We start from the raw sequence: 24,290 nt of genomic DNA on the forward strand, positions 1-24,290 counted from the left end.
GTGACAAAGCCCGTAATACCAGTAATCAAAATTTTCGACACACAGTAATGCAACAACCCTCAGACATAACATGTACACTTTTATCACAGTGCTTTCTGTCGGTCTACAGTACTGCACGTAACAAATGCAGAACTGTTCCCTTATGAATATTGTTCAAAATTTTGAGCACTACGATTGCACAAGAGTGTACAGTGGCTGACTGTCCACTGTCTTACACACTTGAGAAAGAGTTGTTGTACAACTTCCGTGGTTGCGATAATTGTAGTGACTGGGTCCGTGTGATTATTGACCGGACTCTCGTAAACTAGGTGCTCCACATGCCACCGGAAGTAGTAGTCCATTGGTGTCGTGTCTGGTGACAGAGTTGGCCACAGAACAGAGGCGAGCAATCCACTTTCGTCCAACCTTTACTTCAGTGTGGTTCCTAACGTTGAGAGCAAAGTCTGCCAACTGCCCTGTCATATTGAAACCACGTAAGTTGACGAAGTCTTAGTGACACATCTTCTAGGAAATGTGGCAAGGTGTTTTGAAGCAATGTTTTGCGCGCAACTCTGTTCATTGTGCAGGAAACATGTAAGGTTCAGTCACAAAATCATTGATACTACCAGCCCGTACATTCACAGCAAATGCCTGTCAATAGGATCGACACACCAGTCAGTGCTTGTGGATTTTCATTATTCCATATGAGGCTACTCCTACTTCAGAATATGCCCTTTCTAATAAATGGGGCCTCATCTGTAAACAACATGAAAGCAGTAGAATTGGGGGTCTTTCTGAACAGTGCTGTAGGAAGCAATTTGCAAGCGCCACTCGACAAGGGAAATCTGCCGGTTGCAGTGATTGCACCTTCTGTCTGCGATTGTTCGTGTAAGAAACTTTGTGGCAGATTAAAACTGTGTGCCCGACCGAGACTCGAACTCGGGACCTTTGCCTTTCGCGGGCAAGTGCTCTACCATCTGCGCTACCGAAGCACGACTCACGCCCGGTCCTCACAGCTTTACTTCTGCCAGTATCTGTGCTGTGAGGACCGGGCGTGAGTCGTGCTTCGGTAGCTCAGATGGTAGAGCACTTGCCCGCGTAAGCCAAAGGTCCCGAGTTCGAGTCTCGGTCGGGCACACAGTTTTAATCTGCCACGAAGTTTCATATCAGCGCACACTCCACTGCAGAGTGAAAATCTCATTCTGTTCGTGTAAGACTTTCAGAACAGTTGATCAGCTTGTGACGGTTTGCCTTCTTTATTTCTTCGTCTGTTGTCCTCGGTGTCGATGTACTGCATTGTGATGCTGGCTGGAAAACTGGTTGTGGAAGTACAACACTAACTACTTTAAATAATGTAGCCGACAGGTGCACAGTTGCGTTTCACAGTAGTTTACTTTCACTGTTCACAACCTCCCAATAATACACAGTTATATGTGGCCAGTGCGCTGTTGTTTTAACTTTCCATAAGCCTCATTAATAGTTTGCAGGCAAACCTCCACATACTGTACAATAGCTTACATTTTTTATTTCAAGATATTCTTTAACACCGTGAGTGCGAATATTGATCAGATGTCTTTTTAATTTTCTTTTAAAAAGAGACATACTTCATGGAGGGATCCCGTTTCTCATAGGCAGTGATTTGGTTGCCGTCTGTGCAGGAACAACTCAGAATAACTTCGCCGTGTAGCACTTTTACTGCATTCAGTGAACCCGCACATGAGGATCGTATTGGTAAACTGTTTATCAGTAAACCTGTTCGTAGTCCTCCTTCGTATCACTGTTAACGTATGACTAACACTGCCGGAAAACAAAACCCTAGACAGGACCGAGCAGTACTGATTGCAAATGTGCAGGCAGCGAGGTAAAGAGGGCATTATTGTTGTCAACAGCAGATATTGTGAGTGAGTGGAAACAGTACACACTGCACATACTGTTGACATTTGGGCTGTTGTGCAATATTTTCAGTGTGATGCAGATACAAAGCTAACTGGGGCAAAAAAGCAAGTGAAATTCGACAGCTATGTAAGGAGCCGCCATAGACTGTGGGTCCTGCCTACCAAAATACTCGGAAGGTATCCCTGAGCAACCTCTGAAAGTTTGTTGGTGGAGTTTGGCTTCACCCTTTATTTAGCTTTGCTTATAGTTATTGCTTCCTATTACTTTTGTTAACTAGCATATGTAGACTTACGCCTGTAAGCGCATCAGGCTTCGTAGAAAAGTGAGGGAACTCCACAAATCAGCACGTATTTTTTATAGACCGAGTTTTAATGTGGTGCAAACAAAGTATCAGTCCAGATCACATTGACTTTGGATCATTGTAAAATTTGTATCTGATTGTACTCTATATTTCCGTAAATAAAGATCTGTAGTGTCAGCCACTAACCGGACGAGGGTACAACTAGAACCGGAGGTTCGAGGATGCAACAGTTTTGTTATGTAAACAGTCTTATCGCTTCGCTTTGGCGGCGCGCCAGTGGGGCCACGCATACCTAGTGATGATACACTCCTGGAAATTGAAATAAGAACACCGTGAATTCATTGTCCCAGGAAGGGGAAACTTTATTGACACATTCCTGGGGTCAGATACATCACATGATCACACTGACAGAACCACAGGCACATAGACACAGGCAACAGAGCATGCACAATGTCGGCACTAGTACAGTGTATATCCACCTTTCGCAGCAATGCAGGCTGCTATTCTCCCATGGAGACGATCGTAGAGATGATGGATGTAGTCCTGTGGAACGGCTTGCCATGCCATTTCCACCTGGCGCCTCAGTTGGACCAGCGTTCGTGCTGGACGTGCAGACCGCGTGAGACGACGCTTCATCCAGTCCCAAACATGCTCAAGGGGGACAGATCCGGAGATCTTGCTGGCCGGGGTAGTTGACTTGCACCTTCTAGAGCACGTTGGGTGGCACGGGATACATGCGGACGTGCATTGTCCTGTTGGATCAGCAAGTTCCTTTGCCGGTCTAGGAATGGTAGAACGATGGGTTCGATGACGGTTTGGACGTACTGTGCACTATTCAGTGTCCCCTCGACGATCACCAGTGGTGTACGGCCAGTGTAGGAGATCGCTCCCCACACCATGATGCCGGGTGTTGGCCCTGTGCGCCTCGGTCGTATGCAGTCCGGATTGTGGCGCTCACCTGCACGGCGCCAAACACGCATACGACCATCATTGGCACCAAGGCAGAAGCGACTCTCATCGCTGAAGACGACACGTCTCCATTCGTCCCTCCATTCACGCCTGTCGCGACACCACTGGAGGCGGGCTGCACGATGTTGGGGCGTGAGCGGAAGACGGCCTAACGGTGTGCGGGACCGTAGCCCAGCTTCATGGAGACGGTTGCGAATGGTCCTCGCCGATACCCCAGGAGCAACAGTGTCCCTAATTTGCTGGGAAGTGGCAGTGCGGTCCCCTACGGCACTGCGTAGGATCCTACGGTCTTGGCGTGCATCCGTGCGTCGCTGCGGTCCGGTCCCAGGTCGACGGGCACGTGCACCTTCCGCCGACCACTGGCGACAACATCGATGTACTGTGGAGACCTCACGCCCCACGTGTTGAGCAATTCGGCGGTACGTCCACCCGGCCTTCCTGCATGCCCACTATACGCCCTCGCTCAAAGTCCGTCAACTGCACATACCGTTCACGTCCACGCTGTTGCGGCATGCTACCAGTGTTAAAGACTGCGATGGAGCTCCGTATGCCACGGCAAACTGGCTGACACTGACGGCGGCGGTGCACAAATGCTGCGCAGCTAGCGCCATTCGACGGCCAACACCGCGGTTCCTGGTGTGTCCGCTGTGCCGTGCGTGTGATCATTGCTTGTACAGCCCTCTCGCAGTGTCCGGAGCAAGTATGGTGGGTCTGACACACCGGTGTCAATGTGTTCTTTTTTCCATTTCCAGGAGTGTAGTATGCGCGTCCGGGATAACGTTCCACTGGCCACTGCGAAAACTCTTAAGTCCTTATCTAAGGTCAATGTCCTCGCACAGTATATAAGCGAGTGCTCTTTCGCGCTACGCTCAGTCTGTGTCTTACTGCTGCACAGGCAACTGCATTGAATGCCGCCATCGTGCCTTACAGGAGATATCGCTGTACCTGCACAACAGTCTACAAAACAATCGAAAACATTGAACTCACAACAACATCAGGAGACAAGAAAAATCGCATTCCAGTGAAGAGTGTTGCAGCCCACGCCCTTGTAGATGGACCGTGCGTATTTCTTGGATGTTCTCTTAATTTTAGTTTGGACATAAACGACACATTCTCACATGGAAATGGATGGTTTACTGTAGCCATAGTGAGAGTTGGTAGCGGAGTTTCAAGTGTACCTGGTCTTGAAAGTTTTAACGATAGAGATGTAATTGCTTATCGTACTTATCGTATGTTTGAAATTGGTAGTATTGGCTTTCGTAAATCAACTCCGATTATATGACAGTTGTGACGAAACCAATATCTGAAGTGTGTGACGGAAAGTGGATCATAACAGCCACACCACAAGGTACACCATTCGCACCAAGGAACCTATTTAAAGGTATAAAACAACTTTATCAAGACCTCATAGGAACACCTCTAATTTGGGCTACCAATCTGTGAAGTTCCGATATGTACACAGCTGTTCTGGATTCCTTTCTCAATACTCATTCTCAAAACTTTGAAGGTAGGATACTGAATCCATTCTAGTTTCTACCCTTTCAGTTTCTATCTTCAGTGTCTGTCAGTCACGTTTTCTGGCATGACTGTGATGCGCTCCCAGGATTGAGGCAAACCTGTGACAATTGTCTGTACACGTTTGATATCAGCTGTTAGATTTGTTTAGTAAGACTCCCATACACTTGAGCAATATTCTAGGGTGGGTCACAAGGGAATTTTGTAAGCTATCTCCTTTGGACACTGACAGCATTTTACTATTGTAAAGAGCCTCACTTTATTATTTATAGTGAAATTATTAAAAGCTAATGTTGTTGCACGTGGGGGACAGGTAATAACTTTGGTAGCAATGTTGATTAATAGTTCAAGAGAGGAATCTTCACAAATATTTTTAATTATTTACCTAACTTATATATTCATTATCCAGGGGTCTCCATAACTGCTGAGTATAAATGTATTTCAGTAGGTCCTGGGATTCATAAATGACGAGCCTAAAGCATTACTACTTATTTGCATAATCCATTATTCCACAGTCACGAACACTGCTCACAATCAGAAAGAAAATTACTCTGAATTCACATGAAAGATAAGAAGTGATCCGTTGTCTTCCTAACCACATAAATCAAAAGCATTCACATTGTGTTCATTCTCTCAGAAGCAGAGTTAGCCTCAGACTGAATGTGGTGCATTTTGTGCCAAAACGGATAGTGTTTATGATTTCTGAACTGTTCTGGAAGTTTCCAGAAAGTACTATAGGCCAAATTACTACCTAGGTAAGTTCTGCTTTCAGTTATTAACATAGTTTCAAATTAATAGCTATAATTCACAAATGTAAATATTTTGTGTAACTGTGATAATGACAAACATTGACGGGGATATCAAAATAAGGTGAATATTTCTGAAGGTAGTGGCTTTATGTTTCATTACAAATTTGGTCTGATGTCGATTGTTAAATTGATAAAATAGAACAGTAACGAGTTTCTTGAACAACATCAAAACAACTTTGAAAAATAAGAATATTTGATAATATTTTGTTTGACATGATTTTACTCTTATTCATTAGAAAACAAATTTTCGTGGTGTAATATTGTAGCATAAGTAATTATCAGCACACACTATGTGATCAAAAGTATCTGGACACCTCGAAAAAATGAACGTTTTTCATATCAGGTACAATGGGCTGCCACCTACTGCTAAGTACTCTATATAAGCAACCTCAGTAGTCACTAGACATCGTGAGAGAGCAGAATGCTGCTCTCCGCGGAATTCACGGACTTTGAACGTGGTCAGGTGATTGGGTGTCACTTGTCATGCACGCGAGATTTCTACACTCCTAAACATCCCTAGGTCCACTCGTTCTGATGTGATAGTGAAGTGGAAACGTGAAGGGACACGTGTAGGACAGAAGCGCACAGGCTGACCTCACCTAGAGACCGCTGACAATTGAAGAGGGTCGTAATGTGTAATAGGTAGACATCTATCCAGACCATCACACAGGAATTCCAAACTGCATCAGGATCCACTCCCACTACTATGACAGACAGGAGGTGAGAAAACTTGGATTTCATGGTCGAGCGGAAGCTCATAAGCTACAAATCACGCCGGTAAATGCCAAACGATGCCTCGCTCAGTGTAAGGAGCGTAAACATTGGATGAATGAACAGTGGAAAAACGTTGAGTGTAGTGACAAATCACGGTACACGATGCTACGATCCGACGGCAGGGTGTGGGATTGAACGTTATCTGCCAGCATGTGTAGTGCCAACAGTAAAATTCGGAAGCAGTGCCGTTATGGTGTGGTTGTAATTTTCGTGGAGAGGGCTTGCACCCCTTGTTGTTTTGTGTGGCACTATCACAGCACAGGCCTACATTGATGTTTTAAGCACCTTCTTGCTTCCCACTGTTGAAGAACAGTTCAGGGATGGCGATTGCATCTTTCAACACGATCGAGCACCTGTTCATAATACACGACCTGTGGCAGAGTGGTGACACGACAATAACATCCCTGTAATGGACTGTCCTGCACAGAGTGCTGTTTGGGAACACCGACTTCGTGCCAGGCCTCACCGACCAACATCGATTCCTCTCCTCAGTGCAGCACTCCGTGAAGAATGGGCTGCCATTCCCCAAGAAACCTTGCAGCACCTGATTGAAAGTGTGCGTTTGCGAATGGGAGCTGTCATCAAGGCTAAGGATGGGCCAACACCATATTGAATTCCAGCATTACGGATGGAGGGTGCCACGAACTTGTAAGTCATTTTCAGCCAGGTGTCCAGATACTCTTGATCACATAGCGTATAAACGGAAAAATATGTATGTGGCAAAGTTTGGCGTGAGTACTGAAATAGGACTAGAATGTCCAAAATCATAAATTAAATACTTTATAAATAGAAACACTGACAAAAAAAACCAGGTGGGATTTTAGGTTTCAATTGGGGGAGAAATTCTGACAAGGCTCGATTTATTACACTACCGGCAGAGTGAAGGCTGCTACCTGCCTTACCTGTGGCTGAATCTATGTGATGGATCCATCTCATATCCCTACAAAATCCTTACATGCAACTATTTGTACGAATTGAGTGATTCCAGTTGTGACTTACTGATATTTTAATTACACGATATTACTTGCTTCATTTTGTGATGAGCGTAATTTTACATTTCTGTTCACTTAAAAGGAGTATTCAATCTTTGCACGAGTTCAAAATCTTAACGAGATCGGGGTGGATATTTCTGCAGATTTTTTTCACGCAGTACTCGATTGTCAATAGCTGGATCCTCGGTGAAAATTGAGAGCTTCAGAACAAGTGTCACGAGCATTAAAGACTGCGAACTGTCTTTGCCCCCACAGGCGGCTGAAGGTGGCGCAGTTTGACTACGGCAAGCTGTGCTCGGAGATCGCGCGCGTCACGGAGGGCATGTCTGGGCGCGAGATCGCCAAGCTGGGCGTGGCGTGGCAGGCGGCGGCGTACGCCTCGGAGGACGGCGTCCTGACGCGCGACATGGTGGTCGCCCGTGTCATCGACGCCGTGCACCAGCACCGCCAGAAGGTGAGTGGCTGCGGAACGCGCGGCTCCCGCGTCTCGCTGTCTCCTGTTTCTGTACCTGCCTCACCTTTCATTTTGTGTACTGTGGTGTACACGGGCCCTTGCATGTGGTCATATGCCACTTAAAAACAAGAATATTACTGTTGTGGTCTTCAGTCCAAATATTGGTTTGAAGCAGCTCTACCCACTAGTATATCTTATGCAAATCTCTTCTCCTCTGCATAATTGATGCAGCCAATACCCACTTCAACCTACTTATTGTAGTCTGGTCTTGCTGTCCCTTTACAATCTTGTGCCAACACTTATTTTACCAATCTGGCAATTCCTTGATACCTTACTATGTGTCCTATGATATGACTCCTTCTTTTGATCAAGTTGTGCTGTACATTTTGTTCTCCATCGTTTCAGCACCTCCCTATTGGTTATTCGACCTACCGATCGAATGTTCACCATTCTTCCGCAGCACCACGTTTCGAAAGCTTCTGCTCTCTTCTTGTGTGAACTGTATATTGCCTATGTTTCATTTCTCTACAAGGCTGCAGTCCAGACAAATACATTCAGAAAATACTTCTTAACACATGTATTGATGTTAGGTGTTAACAAACTCCTCCTTTTCAGAAATGCTTTTCTCACTATTGTCTTTCTGCATTTTATATCCTCCCTAGTTCTGCCATCATCAGTTATTTTATTGTCCAAATGTTAAACCTCATCTACTAGTTTTATTGCCTCATTTACTTGTCTAATTTCCTCAGCATTGCCTGATTTAATTTAACTGCATTCCATTACCGTACTTACTTTAGTTGATGCTCATCCTGTAACCTCTTTTCAAGACACTATCTATTCAGCCAGACTGATCTGCTGTCTCTGAGAAAACTACATTGTCATCTCCATTTTATTTCTTCTCTATGAACTTTAATTCTTTATTCCCCCTAGGAGGCTCACGGTTCTTTCCACGAGTTTGAGCATGGCACACACGACGGGGCCCCGAGCTATTGCAGTCCATTCTTCCTTCCCTTGCTGCATTTACTTCACCCTGCCTCTCTCTCCCAATCCTCTCTACCTCCCCGTTTCGCGTTCGTTCCCTGTTGCCCCTCCTTCCCCGTTGCCCCCTCCTTCCCCTCTCTTGGTGTTCTTGTTTACATCGACCTGGCTATCCACCTGGTTCCCTGTATTACTTGAATTTTGTTTCTCCTGCCTGATCTCTTTCATCCTTTTTGACATTTAGGTCCCCGCTTGAGGTTTTCCCTCCACTTCTAAATTTTCTGTGAGCCATTTGGGGAAGAACTCCCTACCTAGTGTCAATGGTGTGGGTTCCTCTGCCCCTTCCTTCTCCTCTCCCTTCCCTACTGTAGCCCTCTTCTGCCCTGCTAGGTCACCAGCACACGTAGCCAGTCCGTGTGGTGCGGCTGTAATATACCCATCTGGCTGAGCCCCCTTACAACACAGGGATCAAGCAACGGACACCTGAGCTGTTTCTCTCCCATGTATGCCACGGAGTGGTTTCTTGTCGTCCTGGAGTATCGGCACTCTCAGCAATGGCCGCCGTGCCAGGTGGCCCTTGCTGTTGGGCTGCGCCCATGGGAGGAGCACCTGATCGGAGTGGATGGTATCAGGACTGATGCTTGGCACATGAAGCATTTGAAGCTGCAAAAATCTGGCCATTCTCAAACAGCCATCTCTTCAAGTAGTGAAGGATCATTGAATGCTCTTCGTAAGACACGGCAGCATTCCCTTCCCTGGCTACAATGTGAGAGGAGGGCCAGTCTTAGTATGAAACACTTTCCCCACTACCTCGTATGTACTAAGACGGATGGGGAGACGTTCACCACCACAAACGCATTGTTTCTTGTGGACAATACCGAGGACAAGTTTGGTGATGTGGAGCCTCCCTGTAAGATGCGGTCAGGCTCTCTGTTGATCAAATCTTTTTTTGCTGCCCAATATGCAGCTTTTCATGCTTGTGATTGTCTTGGCAATGGCCTACTGTCTATTGCCCCTCACCAGTCTCTGAAGATGGTCCAGGGAATGATATTTCACAGGGGCCTCATCCTGCAAACTGATGAGGAACTCCGGGCCAATTTAGAGCCACGTGGCATTCATTTTGTTTGAAGTGTGCAGAAGGGTCGCAAAGACAACCGCTCCGATACCAGAGCCTTCATTTTGGCTTTTGAGGAGGGGGTACCATCATGGAGAACGTCAAGGTTATGTGCTACAGGTGTAACGTGAAGCCGTATGTCGTACCACCCATAAGGGTGCTTTTTGTGCTTGCGTTTTGGGCATATGTCTCCCCATGGTACGTTGGACACTCTTGTGTTGTGACTGTGAACACCCACTCCACGAGGGAAGCCCTGTGTTCCACCACCTGTATGTGACAATTGTCATGACGGCCACTCCCCTCGCTTGCCAGATTGCCCAGCTTATGAGAGAGAAAAGAAGATCCGAGAGTTCAAATCGCTGGATTGCCTGTCTTATGCTGAGGCTGACCAAAAATGAGACACTCCATCCAGTGTCACTTTCTTCAACTTTTGCCCCTGTTATATCCTTTCCCCCTCTTACCTCTTTCTTACCTCCATCCCCCCTCCCCACCCCTTCCTGCAGACCCCGTGACCCCGTGACCTCTTCTCCGGGAGTTGTTTCCCCTGCCTGTCTGAAGAAGTGCCCACCATCTTCGGCACCTGCTGGTGATGTGCCCCCCCCCCCCCCCCCCCCCCCACGACCCCTCTCCCCGGTGTCTCTCGGGCCGGAAGCCTACTACTACTACTACTACCACAACATGGCCATGAGATGCACCAAGTTTGCGCCCCAAGGTCGCCCTCTCTCTTTCGGTTCCGGATCTTGCAGACACTTGTACTCCTTCTGCACCCTGCCCTCCTCCACCTGTGAAAGAGGAGGAGAAGAAACACAAGTCTCGAAAAAAGTCCCCCTCCCCTGGTGCTCCCAGAGGTGCCATCTCCCCCCACAACCTGATTATTTATGGATGTCACCCCATCCTTGTCTGTGGCGACCACTGACCAAGTAACATTACCTCCTCTCACCACACAATCATTTACTGGAATTGCAACAGATACTATTATCACTTACCGGAAATACAATGTCTTCTTTCCTCCTATTTTGCATTCTGTCTTGCTTTTCCAGAAATGCTCTCCCGTGGTGACCACTCTCCAACATTTCACGGTTATCGGGCGTTCTGTTGGAATCGTGCACGCCTCAGGTTAGCATCTGGTGGTCTGCACTTTGGTTTGCTCCGATGTCATTAGAGACTTTGTACAAACCTGGTAGCAATAGTGGTTAGAGTCCAAATGACGCCAGCAATCAGTATTTGCAATGTCTGTCTCCTTCCATGTAGGCCTCTTCCTTATGTTGAACTGTCTACTTTAATACAGCAACTCCCACCCCCCATTTCTCCTCCTTGGAGACTTCAGTACCCTCCACCCACTGTGGGGGAGTGCCACTTCAACGGGTAGGGGTCTTATAATTGATCAGCTTATGACAGACTTCAATTTGTCTCCCCTCGATGACGGTTCCCCTACCCACTTCAGTGCCGCTCGAGGCACCTTAACTGCTATCGATCTCACGATCTCTTCCCCTGCTCTCGTGGCTTTCCTACTTCGGTCATTCCATGATGACTTTGTGACAGTGACCACTTTGCGGTGATTCTGTGGTTCCTTGCTGCCACCAGGCAGACAGGCCCCCATGTTGGGCATTCCACAGAGCCTTTATATACGTCTGTGCACTTTGACACCTCCCTCTCAAAATGCATTGATGCAGTCGTGCAGGTGTCTTCCCCACTATTCTTCATGCTGCTGGCCCCCTACCCACAGGTATCTCTCGCCGTCGACCGATACCGTGGTGGACCGTGGATGTAGCAGTTGCTGTCCAGGGCTACTGACAGGCACAGCAGCAGTTTAAATAACAAACACCCTTCACAGACCAAACTCCTCACTTTCAAGCGTCTCTGTGCTAACGCCTGTTACCTTATTAAGCAGAGTAAAAAGGAATGCGGGAAGTGGTGCATTTCCTCTCCTGGGGTGTATGCCACGTAACTGCTAGTTTGGTCTGAGCTCTGTAGCCATCTGGGTTGCCCGTGATGGTCAACTGTCCAGGGTCTTAACCTCCAAAGTCCTCTGGACACTGATCCGTCGGTCCTCGGAGAACACCTCGCGACACACTTTGCGATGGCATCGGCGTCCTCTTCCTATCCCGCTACCTTTCTCCGGCAGCAACACTGAGTTGCACAGACCCCATCTATTCCAACCCACACCGCGCTGAAACCTGCAATGAACCCTTCACTGAATGGAAATTCTTGCAGTCTCTCACATCTTCGCGTGACGCGGCCTCAGGCCCCGATTCCACCCACAACAAGATGATCCGACATTTTGACGTTACCCAGGTGCAACATTTCCTCAGGGTCTTCAACCACATTTGGGTCACGGGTGCTTTCCCACTGCAATAGTGAGACAGTATAGTTATCCCCATCCTTAAGCCCAGGAAGAACCCAATGTGTCTCTCAACAGCTACCGCCCAATTAGCCTGACAAATGATTAGCCTGTTGAATGCACTTTGTAAACTGCTTGAGAGGATGGTTAGCTTCATGCTATGTTGGGTACTCAAATCTCGGGGCCGTTGCTCCTTGTATCAGTGTGGCTTTCACGAAGGATGGTCTCTGACTGACCATTTACTCAGATAGCACCCTGACAGGCTTTTACTAATTGCCAGCACCTTTTCGTGGTCTTGTTTGACGTAGATAAGGCGTACGACACAGCTTGGTGCCATCACTCCACGACTGGGGCTTCCGTGGCCCCTTCCCAATTTTTATCCGTCAGTTTTTATCTCTCTGGCTCTTCTAGGTTCGAGTTGGCACTTCACTCTGGGCCCCTCAGATTCAGGAGAACAGTATCCCAAAGGGTTTTGTTAGGTGTGTCACTCTTCCTCATACCCATCAATGGACTTGAAATCTCTGTTTGGCCTGTGGTTAGGACAGTATTTAACGTCGGCAATTTTGCATCTGGCGCAGCTCCCACTCAGTAGCACCTGCTTAGTGCAGGCTCCGAGGTGCCATCTGACAGGCCTCTGCATGGGCCATCTCTCACGGCTTCCAGTTTTCTCCCTCCAAAACGTGGGCTATGCATTTTTGTTGTTGACTCATAGTACATCCCGATCCAGAACTGTATTTAGGCGTCCAGCTCCTTGATGTTGTAGCATGGTCACGTTTCTTGGACCTTATTTTTTATAACGAGCTGACACGGCTGCCGCACATTTGCCACCTAAAGACTACATGCGTGTGGAAGCTTAATGCTCTCCACCTCCTGGCCCACATATTTTGGGGTGTAGACCATACCACTCTTCTCCATCTTTACCGTGCTGTGGTCTTTTCCAGACTAGATTATGATTGTCAGGTTTATGGCTCAATGGCTCCTTCCACTCTGCAAATACTTGACGCTATTAACTGTTGTACATACCATCTGGCTATTGGTGTCTTTCGCACTTGTCCTGTAGACAGTCTTCTCGCAGAAGTGGAGATTCCCCCTCCACAAACGCAATGGAGTCAACTCTTAGCTTCTTATGCGATTGCCATTCGTCAATTCCCTGACCATCCCGTGTACCCTGTCATCTTTGCAAATGAGGGATGTCTCCCTCATGACAACCGCCCAAGGGTGAGATTGCCAGTTGGAATCGTCTCATTTCCCCCCTCAGGATCTCCATCTCCACTCACTGGAATGCGCCCACGTATCCCCCCCCCCCCTCCGCCCCCTTGGATGCCAAGACCATGGATTAGAAGTGACCTATTCCAGGGTCCTAAGATCTGTCGCCCCTATGGTTTTCTGGCGACTTGTACGTGCCATCCTTGCAGAGGTCCAGGGTGCCATCATCTTCTACACTGATGGTTCTAAGATGATAGGTAAGGTGGGATATGCTTTCACGTCTCCCGCTGGTTTCAAATACCATTTATTGCTGGGATCGTGTAGTGTGTTTACAGTGGAGCTCCTAGCCATTCAGAGCCCTCCATTTTGTTTCCCAGGTCTTTCTCCACAGTGTTTTAATTTGGGCACGCTATCGACTGATGCTGCTCTCGTCACCCTTTGGTCTCCGCTACCTATGACCTTCTCTCTGCCATTAGCAGTGCCATCTGCTCAGTTGTCTTTCTCTGGGTCCCAAATCCTGTGGGCATCCCAGGAAATGAACTGGCTGACCATTTGGCTAGAAAAGCAGATACTTAACCCCCCCTCCCCCCCCCCCATTCCTTTTTCTCAATTTCAGCTACGGATATGCGAATCTACGTGAAATCTCTCTTTGCCCAAAAGTAATAAATGTCACACAATCAAGGAGTCCACTGCAGTTTGGCACTCTTCCTTCCACTCCTGATGGAAGGAGTCCACTGTCTTATGCTGTCTGTGTGTTGGTCATACCAGACTCACTCACTGTTTCCTCTTCTACATCTACATCTACATCTACATTTATACTCCGCAAGCCACCCAACGGTGTGTGGCGGAGGGCACTTTACGTGCCACTGTCATTACCTCCCTTTCCTGTTCCAGTCGCGTATGGTTCGCGGGAAGAACGACTGTCTGAAAGCCTCCGTGCTCCCGCTCTAATCTCTCTAATTTTACATTCGTGATCTCCTCGGGAGGTATAAGTAGGGGGAAGCGATATATTCGATACCTCATCCAGAAACGCACCCTCTCGAAACCTGGCGAGCAAGCTACACCGCGAAGCAGAGTGCCTCTCTTGCAGAGTCTGCCACTTGAGTTTATTAAACATCTCCGTAACGCTATCACGGTTACCAAATAACCCTGTGACGAACGCGCCGCTCTTCTTTGGATCTTCTCTATCTCCTCCGTCAAACCGATCTGGTACGGATCCCACACTGATGAGCAATACTCAAGTATAGGTCGAACGAGTGTTTTGTAAGCCACCTCCTTTGTTGATGGACTACATTTTCTAAGCACTCTGCCAATGAATCTCAACCTGGTACCCCGCCTTACCAACAATTAATTTTATATGATCATTCCACTTCAAATCGTTCCGCACGCATACTCCCAGATATTTTACAGAAGTAAGTGCTACCAGTGTTTGTTCCACTATCATATAATCATACAATAAAGGATCCTTCTTTCTATGTATTCGCAATACATTACATTTGTCTATGTTAAGGGTCAGTTGCCACTCCATGCACCAAGTGCCTATCCGCTGCAGATCTTCCTGCATTTCGCTACAATTTTCTAATGCTGCAACTTCTCTGTATACTACAGCATCATCCGCGAAAAGCCACATGGAACTTCCGACACTATCTACTAAGTCATTTATATATATTGTGAAAAGCAATGGTCCCATAACACTCCCCTGTGGCACGCCAGAAGTTACTTTAACGTCTGTAGACGTCTCTCCATTGATAACAACATGCTGTGTTCTGTTTGCTAAAAACTCTTCAATCCAGCCACACAGCTGGTCTGATATTCCGTAGGCTCTTACTTTGTTTATCAGGCGACAGTGCGGAACTGTATCGAACGCCTTCCGGAAGTCAAGAAAAATAGCATCTACCTGGGAGCCTGTATCTAATATTTTCTGGGTCTCATGAACAAATAAAGCGAGTTGGGTCTCACACGATCGCTGTTTCCGGAATCCATGTTGATTCCTACATAGTAGATTCTGGGTTTCCAAAAACGACATGATACTCGAGCAAAAAACATGTTCTAAAATTCTACAACAAATCGACGTCAGAGATATAGGTCTATAGTTTTGCGCATCTGCACGACGACCCTTCTTGAAGACTGGGACTATCTGTGCTCTTTTCCAATCATTTGGAACCCTCCGTTCCTCTAGAGACTTGCGGTACACGGCTGTTAGAAGGGGGGCAAGTTCTTTCGCGTACTCTGTGTAGAATCGAATTGGTATCCCGTCAGGTCCAGTGGACTTTCCTCTATTGAGTGATTCCAGTTGCTTTTCTATTCCTTGGACACTTATTTCGATGTCAGCCATTTTTTCATTTGTGCGAGGATTTAGAGAAGCAACTGCAGTGCGGTCTCCCTCTGTGAAACAGCTTTGGAAAAAGGTGTTTAGTATTTCAGCTTTACGCGTGTCATCCTCTGTTTCAATGCCATCATCATCCCGTAGTGTCTGGATATGCTGTTTCGAGCCACTTACTGATTTAACGTAAGACCAGAACTTCCTAGGATTTTCTGTCAAGTCGGTACATAGAATTTTACTTTCGAATTCACGAACGCTTCACGCATAGCCCTCCTTACGCTAACTTTGACATCGTTTAGCTTCTGTTTGTCTGAGAGGTTTTGGCTGTGTTTAAACTTGCAGTGAAGCTCTCTTTGCTTTCGCAATAGTTTCCTAACTTTGTTGTTGTACCACGGTGGGTTTTTCCCGTCCCTCACGGTTTTACTCGGCACATACCTGTCTAAAACGCATTTTACGATTGCCTTGAACTTTTTCCATAAACACTCAACATTGTCAGTGTCGGAACAGAAATTTTCGTTTTGATCTGTCAGGTAGTCTGAAATCTGCCTTCTAATACTCTTGCTAAACAGATAAACCTTCCTCTTGCATAACGAACCATCCCAAGATGTGGTTGTGGAGCCAGACTGACAGTATTCCATATATTGTTGGAATGTCCCCTTCTTTTGACCCTTTGTACTAAGTATAGTTTTCCAGATTCCTTAAATTTAATATTGGCGGATGATTCACAGATTGTCGAATCGATCCTCAGTTTCCTCTGTGAAAGTGGCTTTTATTTTCAGATATAAGGTTTTGCTTTGCTCCTGTATCAGGAGCTGGCTGGTTGGCTGTAGTTGTGGTCTGTCTTCATGCTTTCTCAGTCTGAGACCCATGACCACCCCCACTTGCAAAGATCACCCTTTTATCCCTCTGTGTTCCCTGTTTTTAGATTTGGACTACCGTTTTATACCTTCTACTATTTGTGTTTTAACTTCCTCGTTTTATAGTCTGACTCCTCTCTCCCCACTTTTAGTGGACCCTCTCTCTTCAGTGTGTAACTTTGGAACCACAGGACTGATGATCTCGCTGTTTAGTCCCTATCCCCCTCAATCAATCAGTTAATTCTTTTTTATTTTGTCCTTAATTTCTTTTACTATCTGCTTAATGTACAGGTTGAATAACACTTCAGAGAGGCTACAGCTCCATCTCTCTCCCTTCTCAACTACAGCTTCTGTTTCGTGTATGAAGGTGTGCTGAAAAGTAAATTTATTCTTCACGTTTACATATTTGCAACCACCCACCAGGGTAGCCGAGAGTGCTAATGTGCTGCTTCCTGGAATCTGGTAGGTGCGCTGGCCCCGGATCGAATCCACCCAGTGGATTAACGACGAGGGCCGCTATGCCGGCCAGCCTGGATGTGGTTTTTAGGCGGTTTTCCACATCCCACTAGGGGTATTCCAATCTCTGCCTTCCTCTACAGTTTTTGCCCTCTACCATTCCCTCTAGTACCATGGAAGTCATTCCCTGATGTCCTAACAGATGTCCTATCATACTATCCCTTCTCCTTGTCAGTGTATTTCACATACTTGTTTCCTCTCAGATTCTGCACAGAACTTCCTTACTCCTCACTTTATCAGTCCACCTAATTTTCAACATCTGTCTGTAGTGCCGCATCTCAAATGCTTTGATTCTCTCCTGTTTCCATGTTTCACTACCATACCATGCTGTACTGCAGATGTATGTTCTTTGAAATTTCTTCCTCAAATTAAAGCCTATGTTTGATACTAGTAGACTTCTCTTAGCCAGGAATGTAGTTTTTGCCATTACTAGTCTGCTTTTCATGTCCTCCTTGCTACATCCATCATTGGTTATTTTACTGCCGAGATAGATAGCAGAATTCCTTAACTTCATCTACTCGTGACCATCAATCCTGATGTTAAGTTTCTCACTTCCGTTGCATCTCATTACTTTCGTCTTTCTTTGATTTACTGTCAGTCTATATTCTGTATTCATTACATTGCTCATTCCTTTCAGTAGATCATGTAATTCTTCTTCACTTTCACGCAGGATAGCTATGTCATCAGCGAATAGTGTCATTAATATCCTTTCACCTTGAATTTTAATTCCACTCCTGAACCTTTCTTTTATTTCCATCATTGCTTCTTCGATATATGGATTGAACAGTAGGGTAGAAAGACTACATCCCTCTTTGATCTGAGCACTTTGTTCTTTGTCGTCAACTCTTATTTTCCCTCTTGGCTATTGTACATATTGTATATTAACTATCTCTCCCTATAGCTTACCCTTATTCTTCTCAGAATTTTGAACACCTTGCACCATTTTACATTGTCGAAGGCTTTTTCCAGGTCGACAAATCCTATGAACGTGTCTTGATTTTTCTTTAGCCTTGCTTCCATTATTAGCCGTAACGTCAGAATTGCCTCTCTCATGCCTTTACCTTTTCTAAACCCAAACTGATTGTCATCTAGCACATCTTCAACTTTCTTTTCCATTCTTCTGTAATTATCCTTACCAGCAGCTTGGATGCATGAACTGTTAAGCTGATTGTGTGATAATTCTCACACTTGTCAGCTCTTGCAGTCTTCAGTATTGTGTGGATGATATTTTTCCGAAAGTCAGATGGTATGTCGCCAGACTCATACATTCTGCACACCAACGTGAATAGTCAGTTTGTTGCCATTTCCCCCAATGATGTTGGAATGTTATCTATCCCTTCTGCCTTATTCGACCTAAAATCCTCCAAAGCTCTTTTAAATTCTAATTCTAATACTGGGTCCCCTATCTCTTCTAAATCGACTCCTGTTTCTTCTTCTATCACATCATACAAATCTTCCCCCTCATAGACTTTCAGTGTATTCTTTCCACCTTTACGCTCTCTCTTCTCCATTTAGCATTGGAATTCCCATTGCACTCTTAATGTTACCACACTTGCTTTTAATGTCACTGAAAGTTGTTTTGACTTTCCTGTATGCTGCGTCTGCCCTTCCAACAATAATTTCTTTTTTGATTTCTTCACATTTTTCATGCAGCCATTTCATCTTATCTTCCTTGCATTTCCTTTTTATTTCATTCAGCGACTTGTATTTTTGTATTCCTGAGTTTCCCAGAACATTTTTGTACTTCCTCCTTTCATTGATCAAATGAAGTATTTCTTCTTTTACCCATGGTTTCTTCGCAGTTATCTTATTTGTACCTATGTTTTTCTTTCCAGATTCTGTGATGGCCCTTTTTAGAGATGTCCTTTGCTCTTTAACTGTACTGCCTACTGAGCTATTCCTTATTGCTGTATCTATAGCGTTAGAGAACTCCAAGCGAATCTTGTCATTCTTTAGTACTTCTGTATCCCACTTCTTTGCGTATTGATTCTTCCTGACTAATGTCTTGAACTTCAGCCTACTCTTCATGTCCACTATATTGTGATCTGAGTCTATATTTGCTCCTGGGTATGCCTTACAATCCAGTATCTGATTTCGGAATCCCTATCTGACAACAATGTAATCTAACTGAAATCTTCCCGTATCACGCGGCCTTTTCCAAGTATACCACCTCCTCTTGTGATTCTTGAACAGAGAATTCGCTATTACTAGCTGAAACTTGTTACACAACTCAATTAATCTTTGTCCTCTCTCATTCCTTGTTCCAAACCCATATTCTCCTGTAACCTTTTCTTCTACTCTTTCTCCTACAACTCCATTCCAGTCTCCCAAGACTGTTAGATTTTCATCTCCTTTTACATACTGTATTACCCTTTCAATATCCTCATATACTTTCTCTCTCTCTCTTCATCTTCAACTTGCGACATCTGCATATATAGCTGAATTATCATTGTCGGTGCTGGTTTGCTGTCGATTCTGATAAGAACAACACTATCAGTAAACTGCTCACAGTAACACACTCTCTGCATTACCATCCTATTCGTAACGAATCCTACTCCCATTTTACTGTTTTCTGCTGCTGTTTGTATTACCCTATACTCATTTGACCAGAAATCCTTTTCTTCTTTCCATTTCACTTCATTGACCACCACTATATCTAGATTGAGCCTTTGCATTTCCATTTTCAGATTTTCTAGTCTCCCTACTATGTTCAAGCTTCTGACATTCCGCACCCTGATTCGTAGAACATTATCCTGTTGTTGATTATTCAATCTTTTTCTCATGGTCACCGCCGCCATGTCAGTCCCCTCCCAGAGATCTGAATGGGGGACTATTCCGGAATCTTTTGTCAATCGTGACAAAAAATAAAAAACCTACAGCCGTCCTTATGATTTTATTTTATTTTGTCACTACCAGTTTCGACACTTCATTGCGTCATCTTCAGGCTGTTTTGATGCGGTACAGGTTGATACGATCCCCATGCGTAACCCATCAGTTGCCAGCATTACTGGATTCGCAGATAATGTGTCATCCCTCCAACCGTCAACTATCAACTGTCAGCTATTGAGTGTGTCCATACACAAGTGTTGTGAAAATTCTGTGTTGCACTCCATCCCTGGTAAATTGTGCTTTGTCAGTGAGTAGTATGGTAGACAGAATGTGTGGTACTGAACACGTCCCCAGTGACTGAGCTTTCATGGATTTACAATCTGTTTCAGTGACTCATATTCTTATTTTCTACTATTTCTCCCATACTACAGCAGTTATTGTCTTCAATATCATGAAGTACTCAGTCTTGTAAAGCAAGTGTTCTGTCACTATTTGATCTTCCACGATGAAAGAATCTCCTCTCAAAAGGGCCTGTCTCCATAAGATGTATATGTATTCTTTTGAAAGGTCTTTATTTTTCTGTAAATATCTAGGGTATTGTTCAGTATACAAATGTCCAGCTGCAGAAGCATTGCTGTTTGTAAGTCCACACATCCGGTGCATGTTCAGCATGTGCTGATTAGAAAGCATTCTAACCAAAAATGTGAAGTACACATTAGTCCAATAACAACACTGATGAGCAGGCGTCACAGTCGGACATGACACGTCACTTTCGAGCTGAGGTCACTAATGCACACTTGTTTGGTGTTGCCCACCCTCTAAAAAGCCAATTCGGTTCCTAGCGAGAGAAGAATGTTCAGTTGACACAACACCAGTCCCATAAGAACTGTGAAGTGAGCTTTCACCAGTGATTGTGTTCTCAATATTGAAAGGATTTGTGTATTAGCTAGTACCATACAACTAAGATAAATGTAAGAAGTCTTTGACTTCAAGCTTCGGAAACAAGCAACACCTGAAAAGATAAAATACCTGTAGGACCAAGCTGGAAATTTGTAAACAAAAAGACACAATGAAGCAAACATGTTACAACAAGAAAGTAAATATGTAGCTGAGAGAGAGAGAGAGAGAGAGAGAGAGAGAGAGAGAGAGAGAGAGAGAGAGAGAATTCTGCTTCGTTTAAAGTCCTCTATCCATTCCCCAGAGGCTTCCCACGTATTACTCAACATCCTGTATAGTAGCATAAATTATGAAATTCATAATACCCTCACTGTAGTAGTGAATTGCTGTAAACTTTAACACAAACTTTGTTATTTCCTTCATGAATTTCATGACTCCTTCCACCAAAGAGTTGTAGGCGCCTTGTATCAGGAGGAATATTGGTGAGAAGTGTACTTAAAAGAGATCTGTCAAACTTCCATGTGGATTACCAGTAACAAAAAAAAAAAGGTGATCCCCAATCTGATTGCAACTGGTATACAGTGTTTCATATTGATATTGGTCTTACCAGTTGTTGGCCAATTAATTTTATGATATATTCAAAATAGTGTTTCAAGATCCTGGAGAAGTATGTATCTGGCATCAGTTCATAAGTTTCAGATGTAGTTTGACTACTTAAATAAGAGTACAACTGTGAAGCTGGATATCTCTTTTACCTACTAACATTTTTGCTTGTGGCATGTAAATATGGGGGAGCCACACTCACTTCCACTATAGCTTGCTTTCACCCATTTTGTAGCCATAATAAGGCTGTTTAAACAGTTGTGGCCCAGAAATGTGTTGCACATTGTACGTGGCTGTAATTAGCGTGGCCCACAATGTTGCTACTCTTATGCGACCGGTGGCATCATTTTTCAGATGTAGAAAAATGCCTACCATCTTTTGTTTGTCACACAACTGCTTCTTGGTGTTGAGATTTCTTTTTATGTCAGTGTATGTGACTGTATATGGTGCTGTTTGGCATGGTTGTCAAACATAGAGCATGTGTGACAGAAATTTTGATTGATGGAAAATTTTACGACATGAATGACACTGCTTGTGTCAGTTTTGCCACATATGTTTAGTGTAAAAGAGTTTTATTACAATCTGTCTCATTTTATTGTGGGTTTCCACAATAGTGAAAACTATGATCCAGAATAAAAGCAAACTAGCACTGGCAGTTACCAAAATGGTAAAAATGTCGCATATTTCCCATCCATATATCACACAGGAAATAGGAAATAAGTATTCTACGCACAACATAGAAGCAGGAATGCTATAAAATAATAAAAAAAAATTGAAGTTCTCAGTTCTTCCACAGATGATGTAGGCTTTATATTCCCTCTTTGTGGCATTTTGAAGAACTGTCATTAGGGGACAAAGGAGAGGCAAATAAACTTTCAAGTGCTTGCTGATTTTTCTATGTGGGAATGAAGAAAATCAAAAACATTTATCAAGTTTCACTGCCAATTCAGAGTAAGATGATGTAATTATCAGGCTCTGTGTGTGACATTTCCTTTAAGAGGTTTTCATATGTATATACCTCTCTCATTTTAAACCATTTGCTAACCCAGCCTCTTCTTCTTCTACTACTACTACTAACACAATGCCAGAATCAATTTGTGTGTGTCAGTTAGGTGTGGTTCTAGAATGGAGTAGCAAGTTAGCGCTACCCCAAAAAATGTAATACCCAGCAGTCCATTTAATAAAATTAGACATACAATATTCACCAGAATTCTTACAAGTCTTTTGTATCTGTAGGGGACTTGTGTGTCCGTCTGTGCAAGCCATGTTAGCAAAGCGTCTGCTACTGTGATTTGCAACCTCGAGGGCTGGGTGCGAATGGAAAAATTTGGAGGCCTAGCTTCATTGAGCTATTTACGGTGTATACACCCAGTGGAGGTGACATATAAATTGTAGCTCTGCCCACGACTGTGCTGCTCGCACATGGGTTTGCTGGAGGAGTATCGGCTAGAACAGCTGTGTGTCTAATTGTGCCCACTTAATTTCTGTTTAAATCTCTTTAATACGTATATCAAAGGTTTTTAATAATTAATATAAAACTATTTTAATTTTAATCTTGTTTTAAAGGTATTAAGGTCAATCAGTGAGCAAGCAGTGAAGGAAACAAAAGAAAAATTCGGAGTAGGTATTAAAATCCATGGAGAAGAGATGAAAACTTTGAGGTTTGCCGTCGACATTGTAATTCTGTCAGAGACAGCAAAGGACTTGGAAGAGCAGTTGAATGGAATGGACAGTGTCTTGAAAGGAGGATGCAAGATGAACATCAACAAAAGCAAAACAAGGATTGTGGAATGTAGTTGAGTTAACTCGGGTGATGCTAAGGGAATTAGATTAGCTATTTGGGGAGCAGAATAACTGATGATGGTCGAAGTAGAGAGGATATAAAATGTAGACTGGCAATGGCAAGGAAAGCATTTCTAAAGAAGAGAAATTTGTTAACATCGAGTGTAGATTTAAGTGCCAGGAAGTCTTTTTCTGAAAGTATTCGTATGGAGTGTAGCTATGTATGGAAGTGAAACGTGGACGATAAATAGTTTAGACAAGAAGAGAACAGAAGCTTTCAAAATGTGGTGCTACAGAAGAATGCTGAATATTAGATGGGTAGATCATATAACTAATGAGGAGGTACTGAATAGAACTGGGGAGAAGAGAAATTTGTGACACAACTTGACTGGAAGAAGGGATTGGTTGGTAGAACATGTTCTGAGGCATCAAGGGATCACCAATTTAGTATTGGAGGGCAGCGTGGAGGGTAAAAATCGTAGAGGGAGACCAAGAGATGAATACACAAAGCAGATGCAGAAGGATATAGGCTGCAGTAGGTACTGGGAGATGAAGCTTGCGCAGGATAGAGTAGCATGGAGAGCTGCACCAAACCAGTCTCAGGACTGAAGACCACCACAACAACAACGCCAATCAGAGTGAAATTCATTTTTCACAGCCCAAAAATTTTTTCCACATCATAACTTGCCATCTGTAGAATGGAGGGAGCGGGGAGAATGCAGTGTGTTTCCTGCAGGAAGAGGTTGAGTGTTGAGGAGTGGGGGAATGAACTTGCTCAGCTTCCATGTACTTTAAGTGTGCAGTGCAGGCAACGCAAGCTTGTGCTTTAAGCTTCCACTAAAAAGTTGTGAAAAGATCATGGATTTGGATTTCTGAAAATCTGTACATACACTGAAAATGCTTTCTGCATCTGCAGCCATTCCGTCTGTTGACGAAGGTAGGAGGTGAGGTACTGCCAGAAGTGGCGTTGTGAGGGTGGGTCGTAAGCCTGACACTGCGCCACGTAGCCTCCCCTGCCACGACTAGTCCCCGCATGTTCCACCAGGCAGCATGTTTCCTCTTCCCCACCTCTACCCTGCTTTTTCTCCCCTCCCCCATCTCTCCTCCACTACATATTATTGCTCTCGTTTGACACTTTTTAGTTTGTCTGGCCCG

At 44.7% G+C, this 24,290-nt stretch overlaps 1 protein-coding gene across 1 annotated transcript in view; it reads left to right on the forward strand.

Moving 5' to 3' along the window:
* The window catches only part of LOC124553661 (ATPase family AAA domain-containing protein 3), a 110,387-nt gene that overhangs the window by 81,330 nt on the left and 4,767 nt on the right, over window positions 1-24,290 (forward strand). The window contains exon 9 of the mRNA XM_047127541.1: window positions 7,491-7,689. Within this exon, the coding sequence (XP_046983497.1) occupies window positions 7,491-7,689 (199 nt within the window). The remainder of the gene's footprint in view (window positions 1-7,490; window positions 7,690-24,290) is intronic.

Source organism: Schistocerca americana, chromosome 11, assembly GCF_021461395.2.
Source record: "Schistocerca americana isolate TAMUIC-IGC-003095 chromosome 11, iqSchAmer2.1, whole genome shotgun sequence".
NCBI lineage: Eukaryota > Metazoa > Arthropoda > Insecta > Orthoptera > Acrididae > Schistocerca > Schistocerca americana.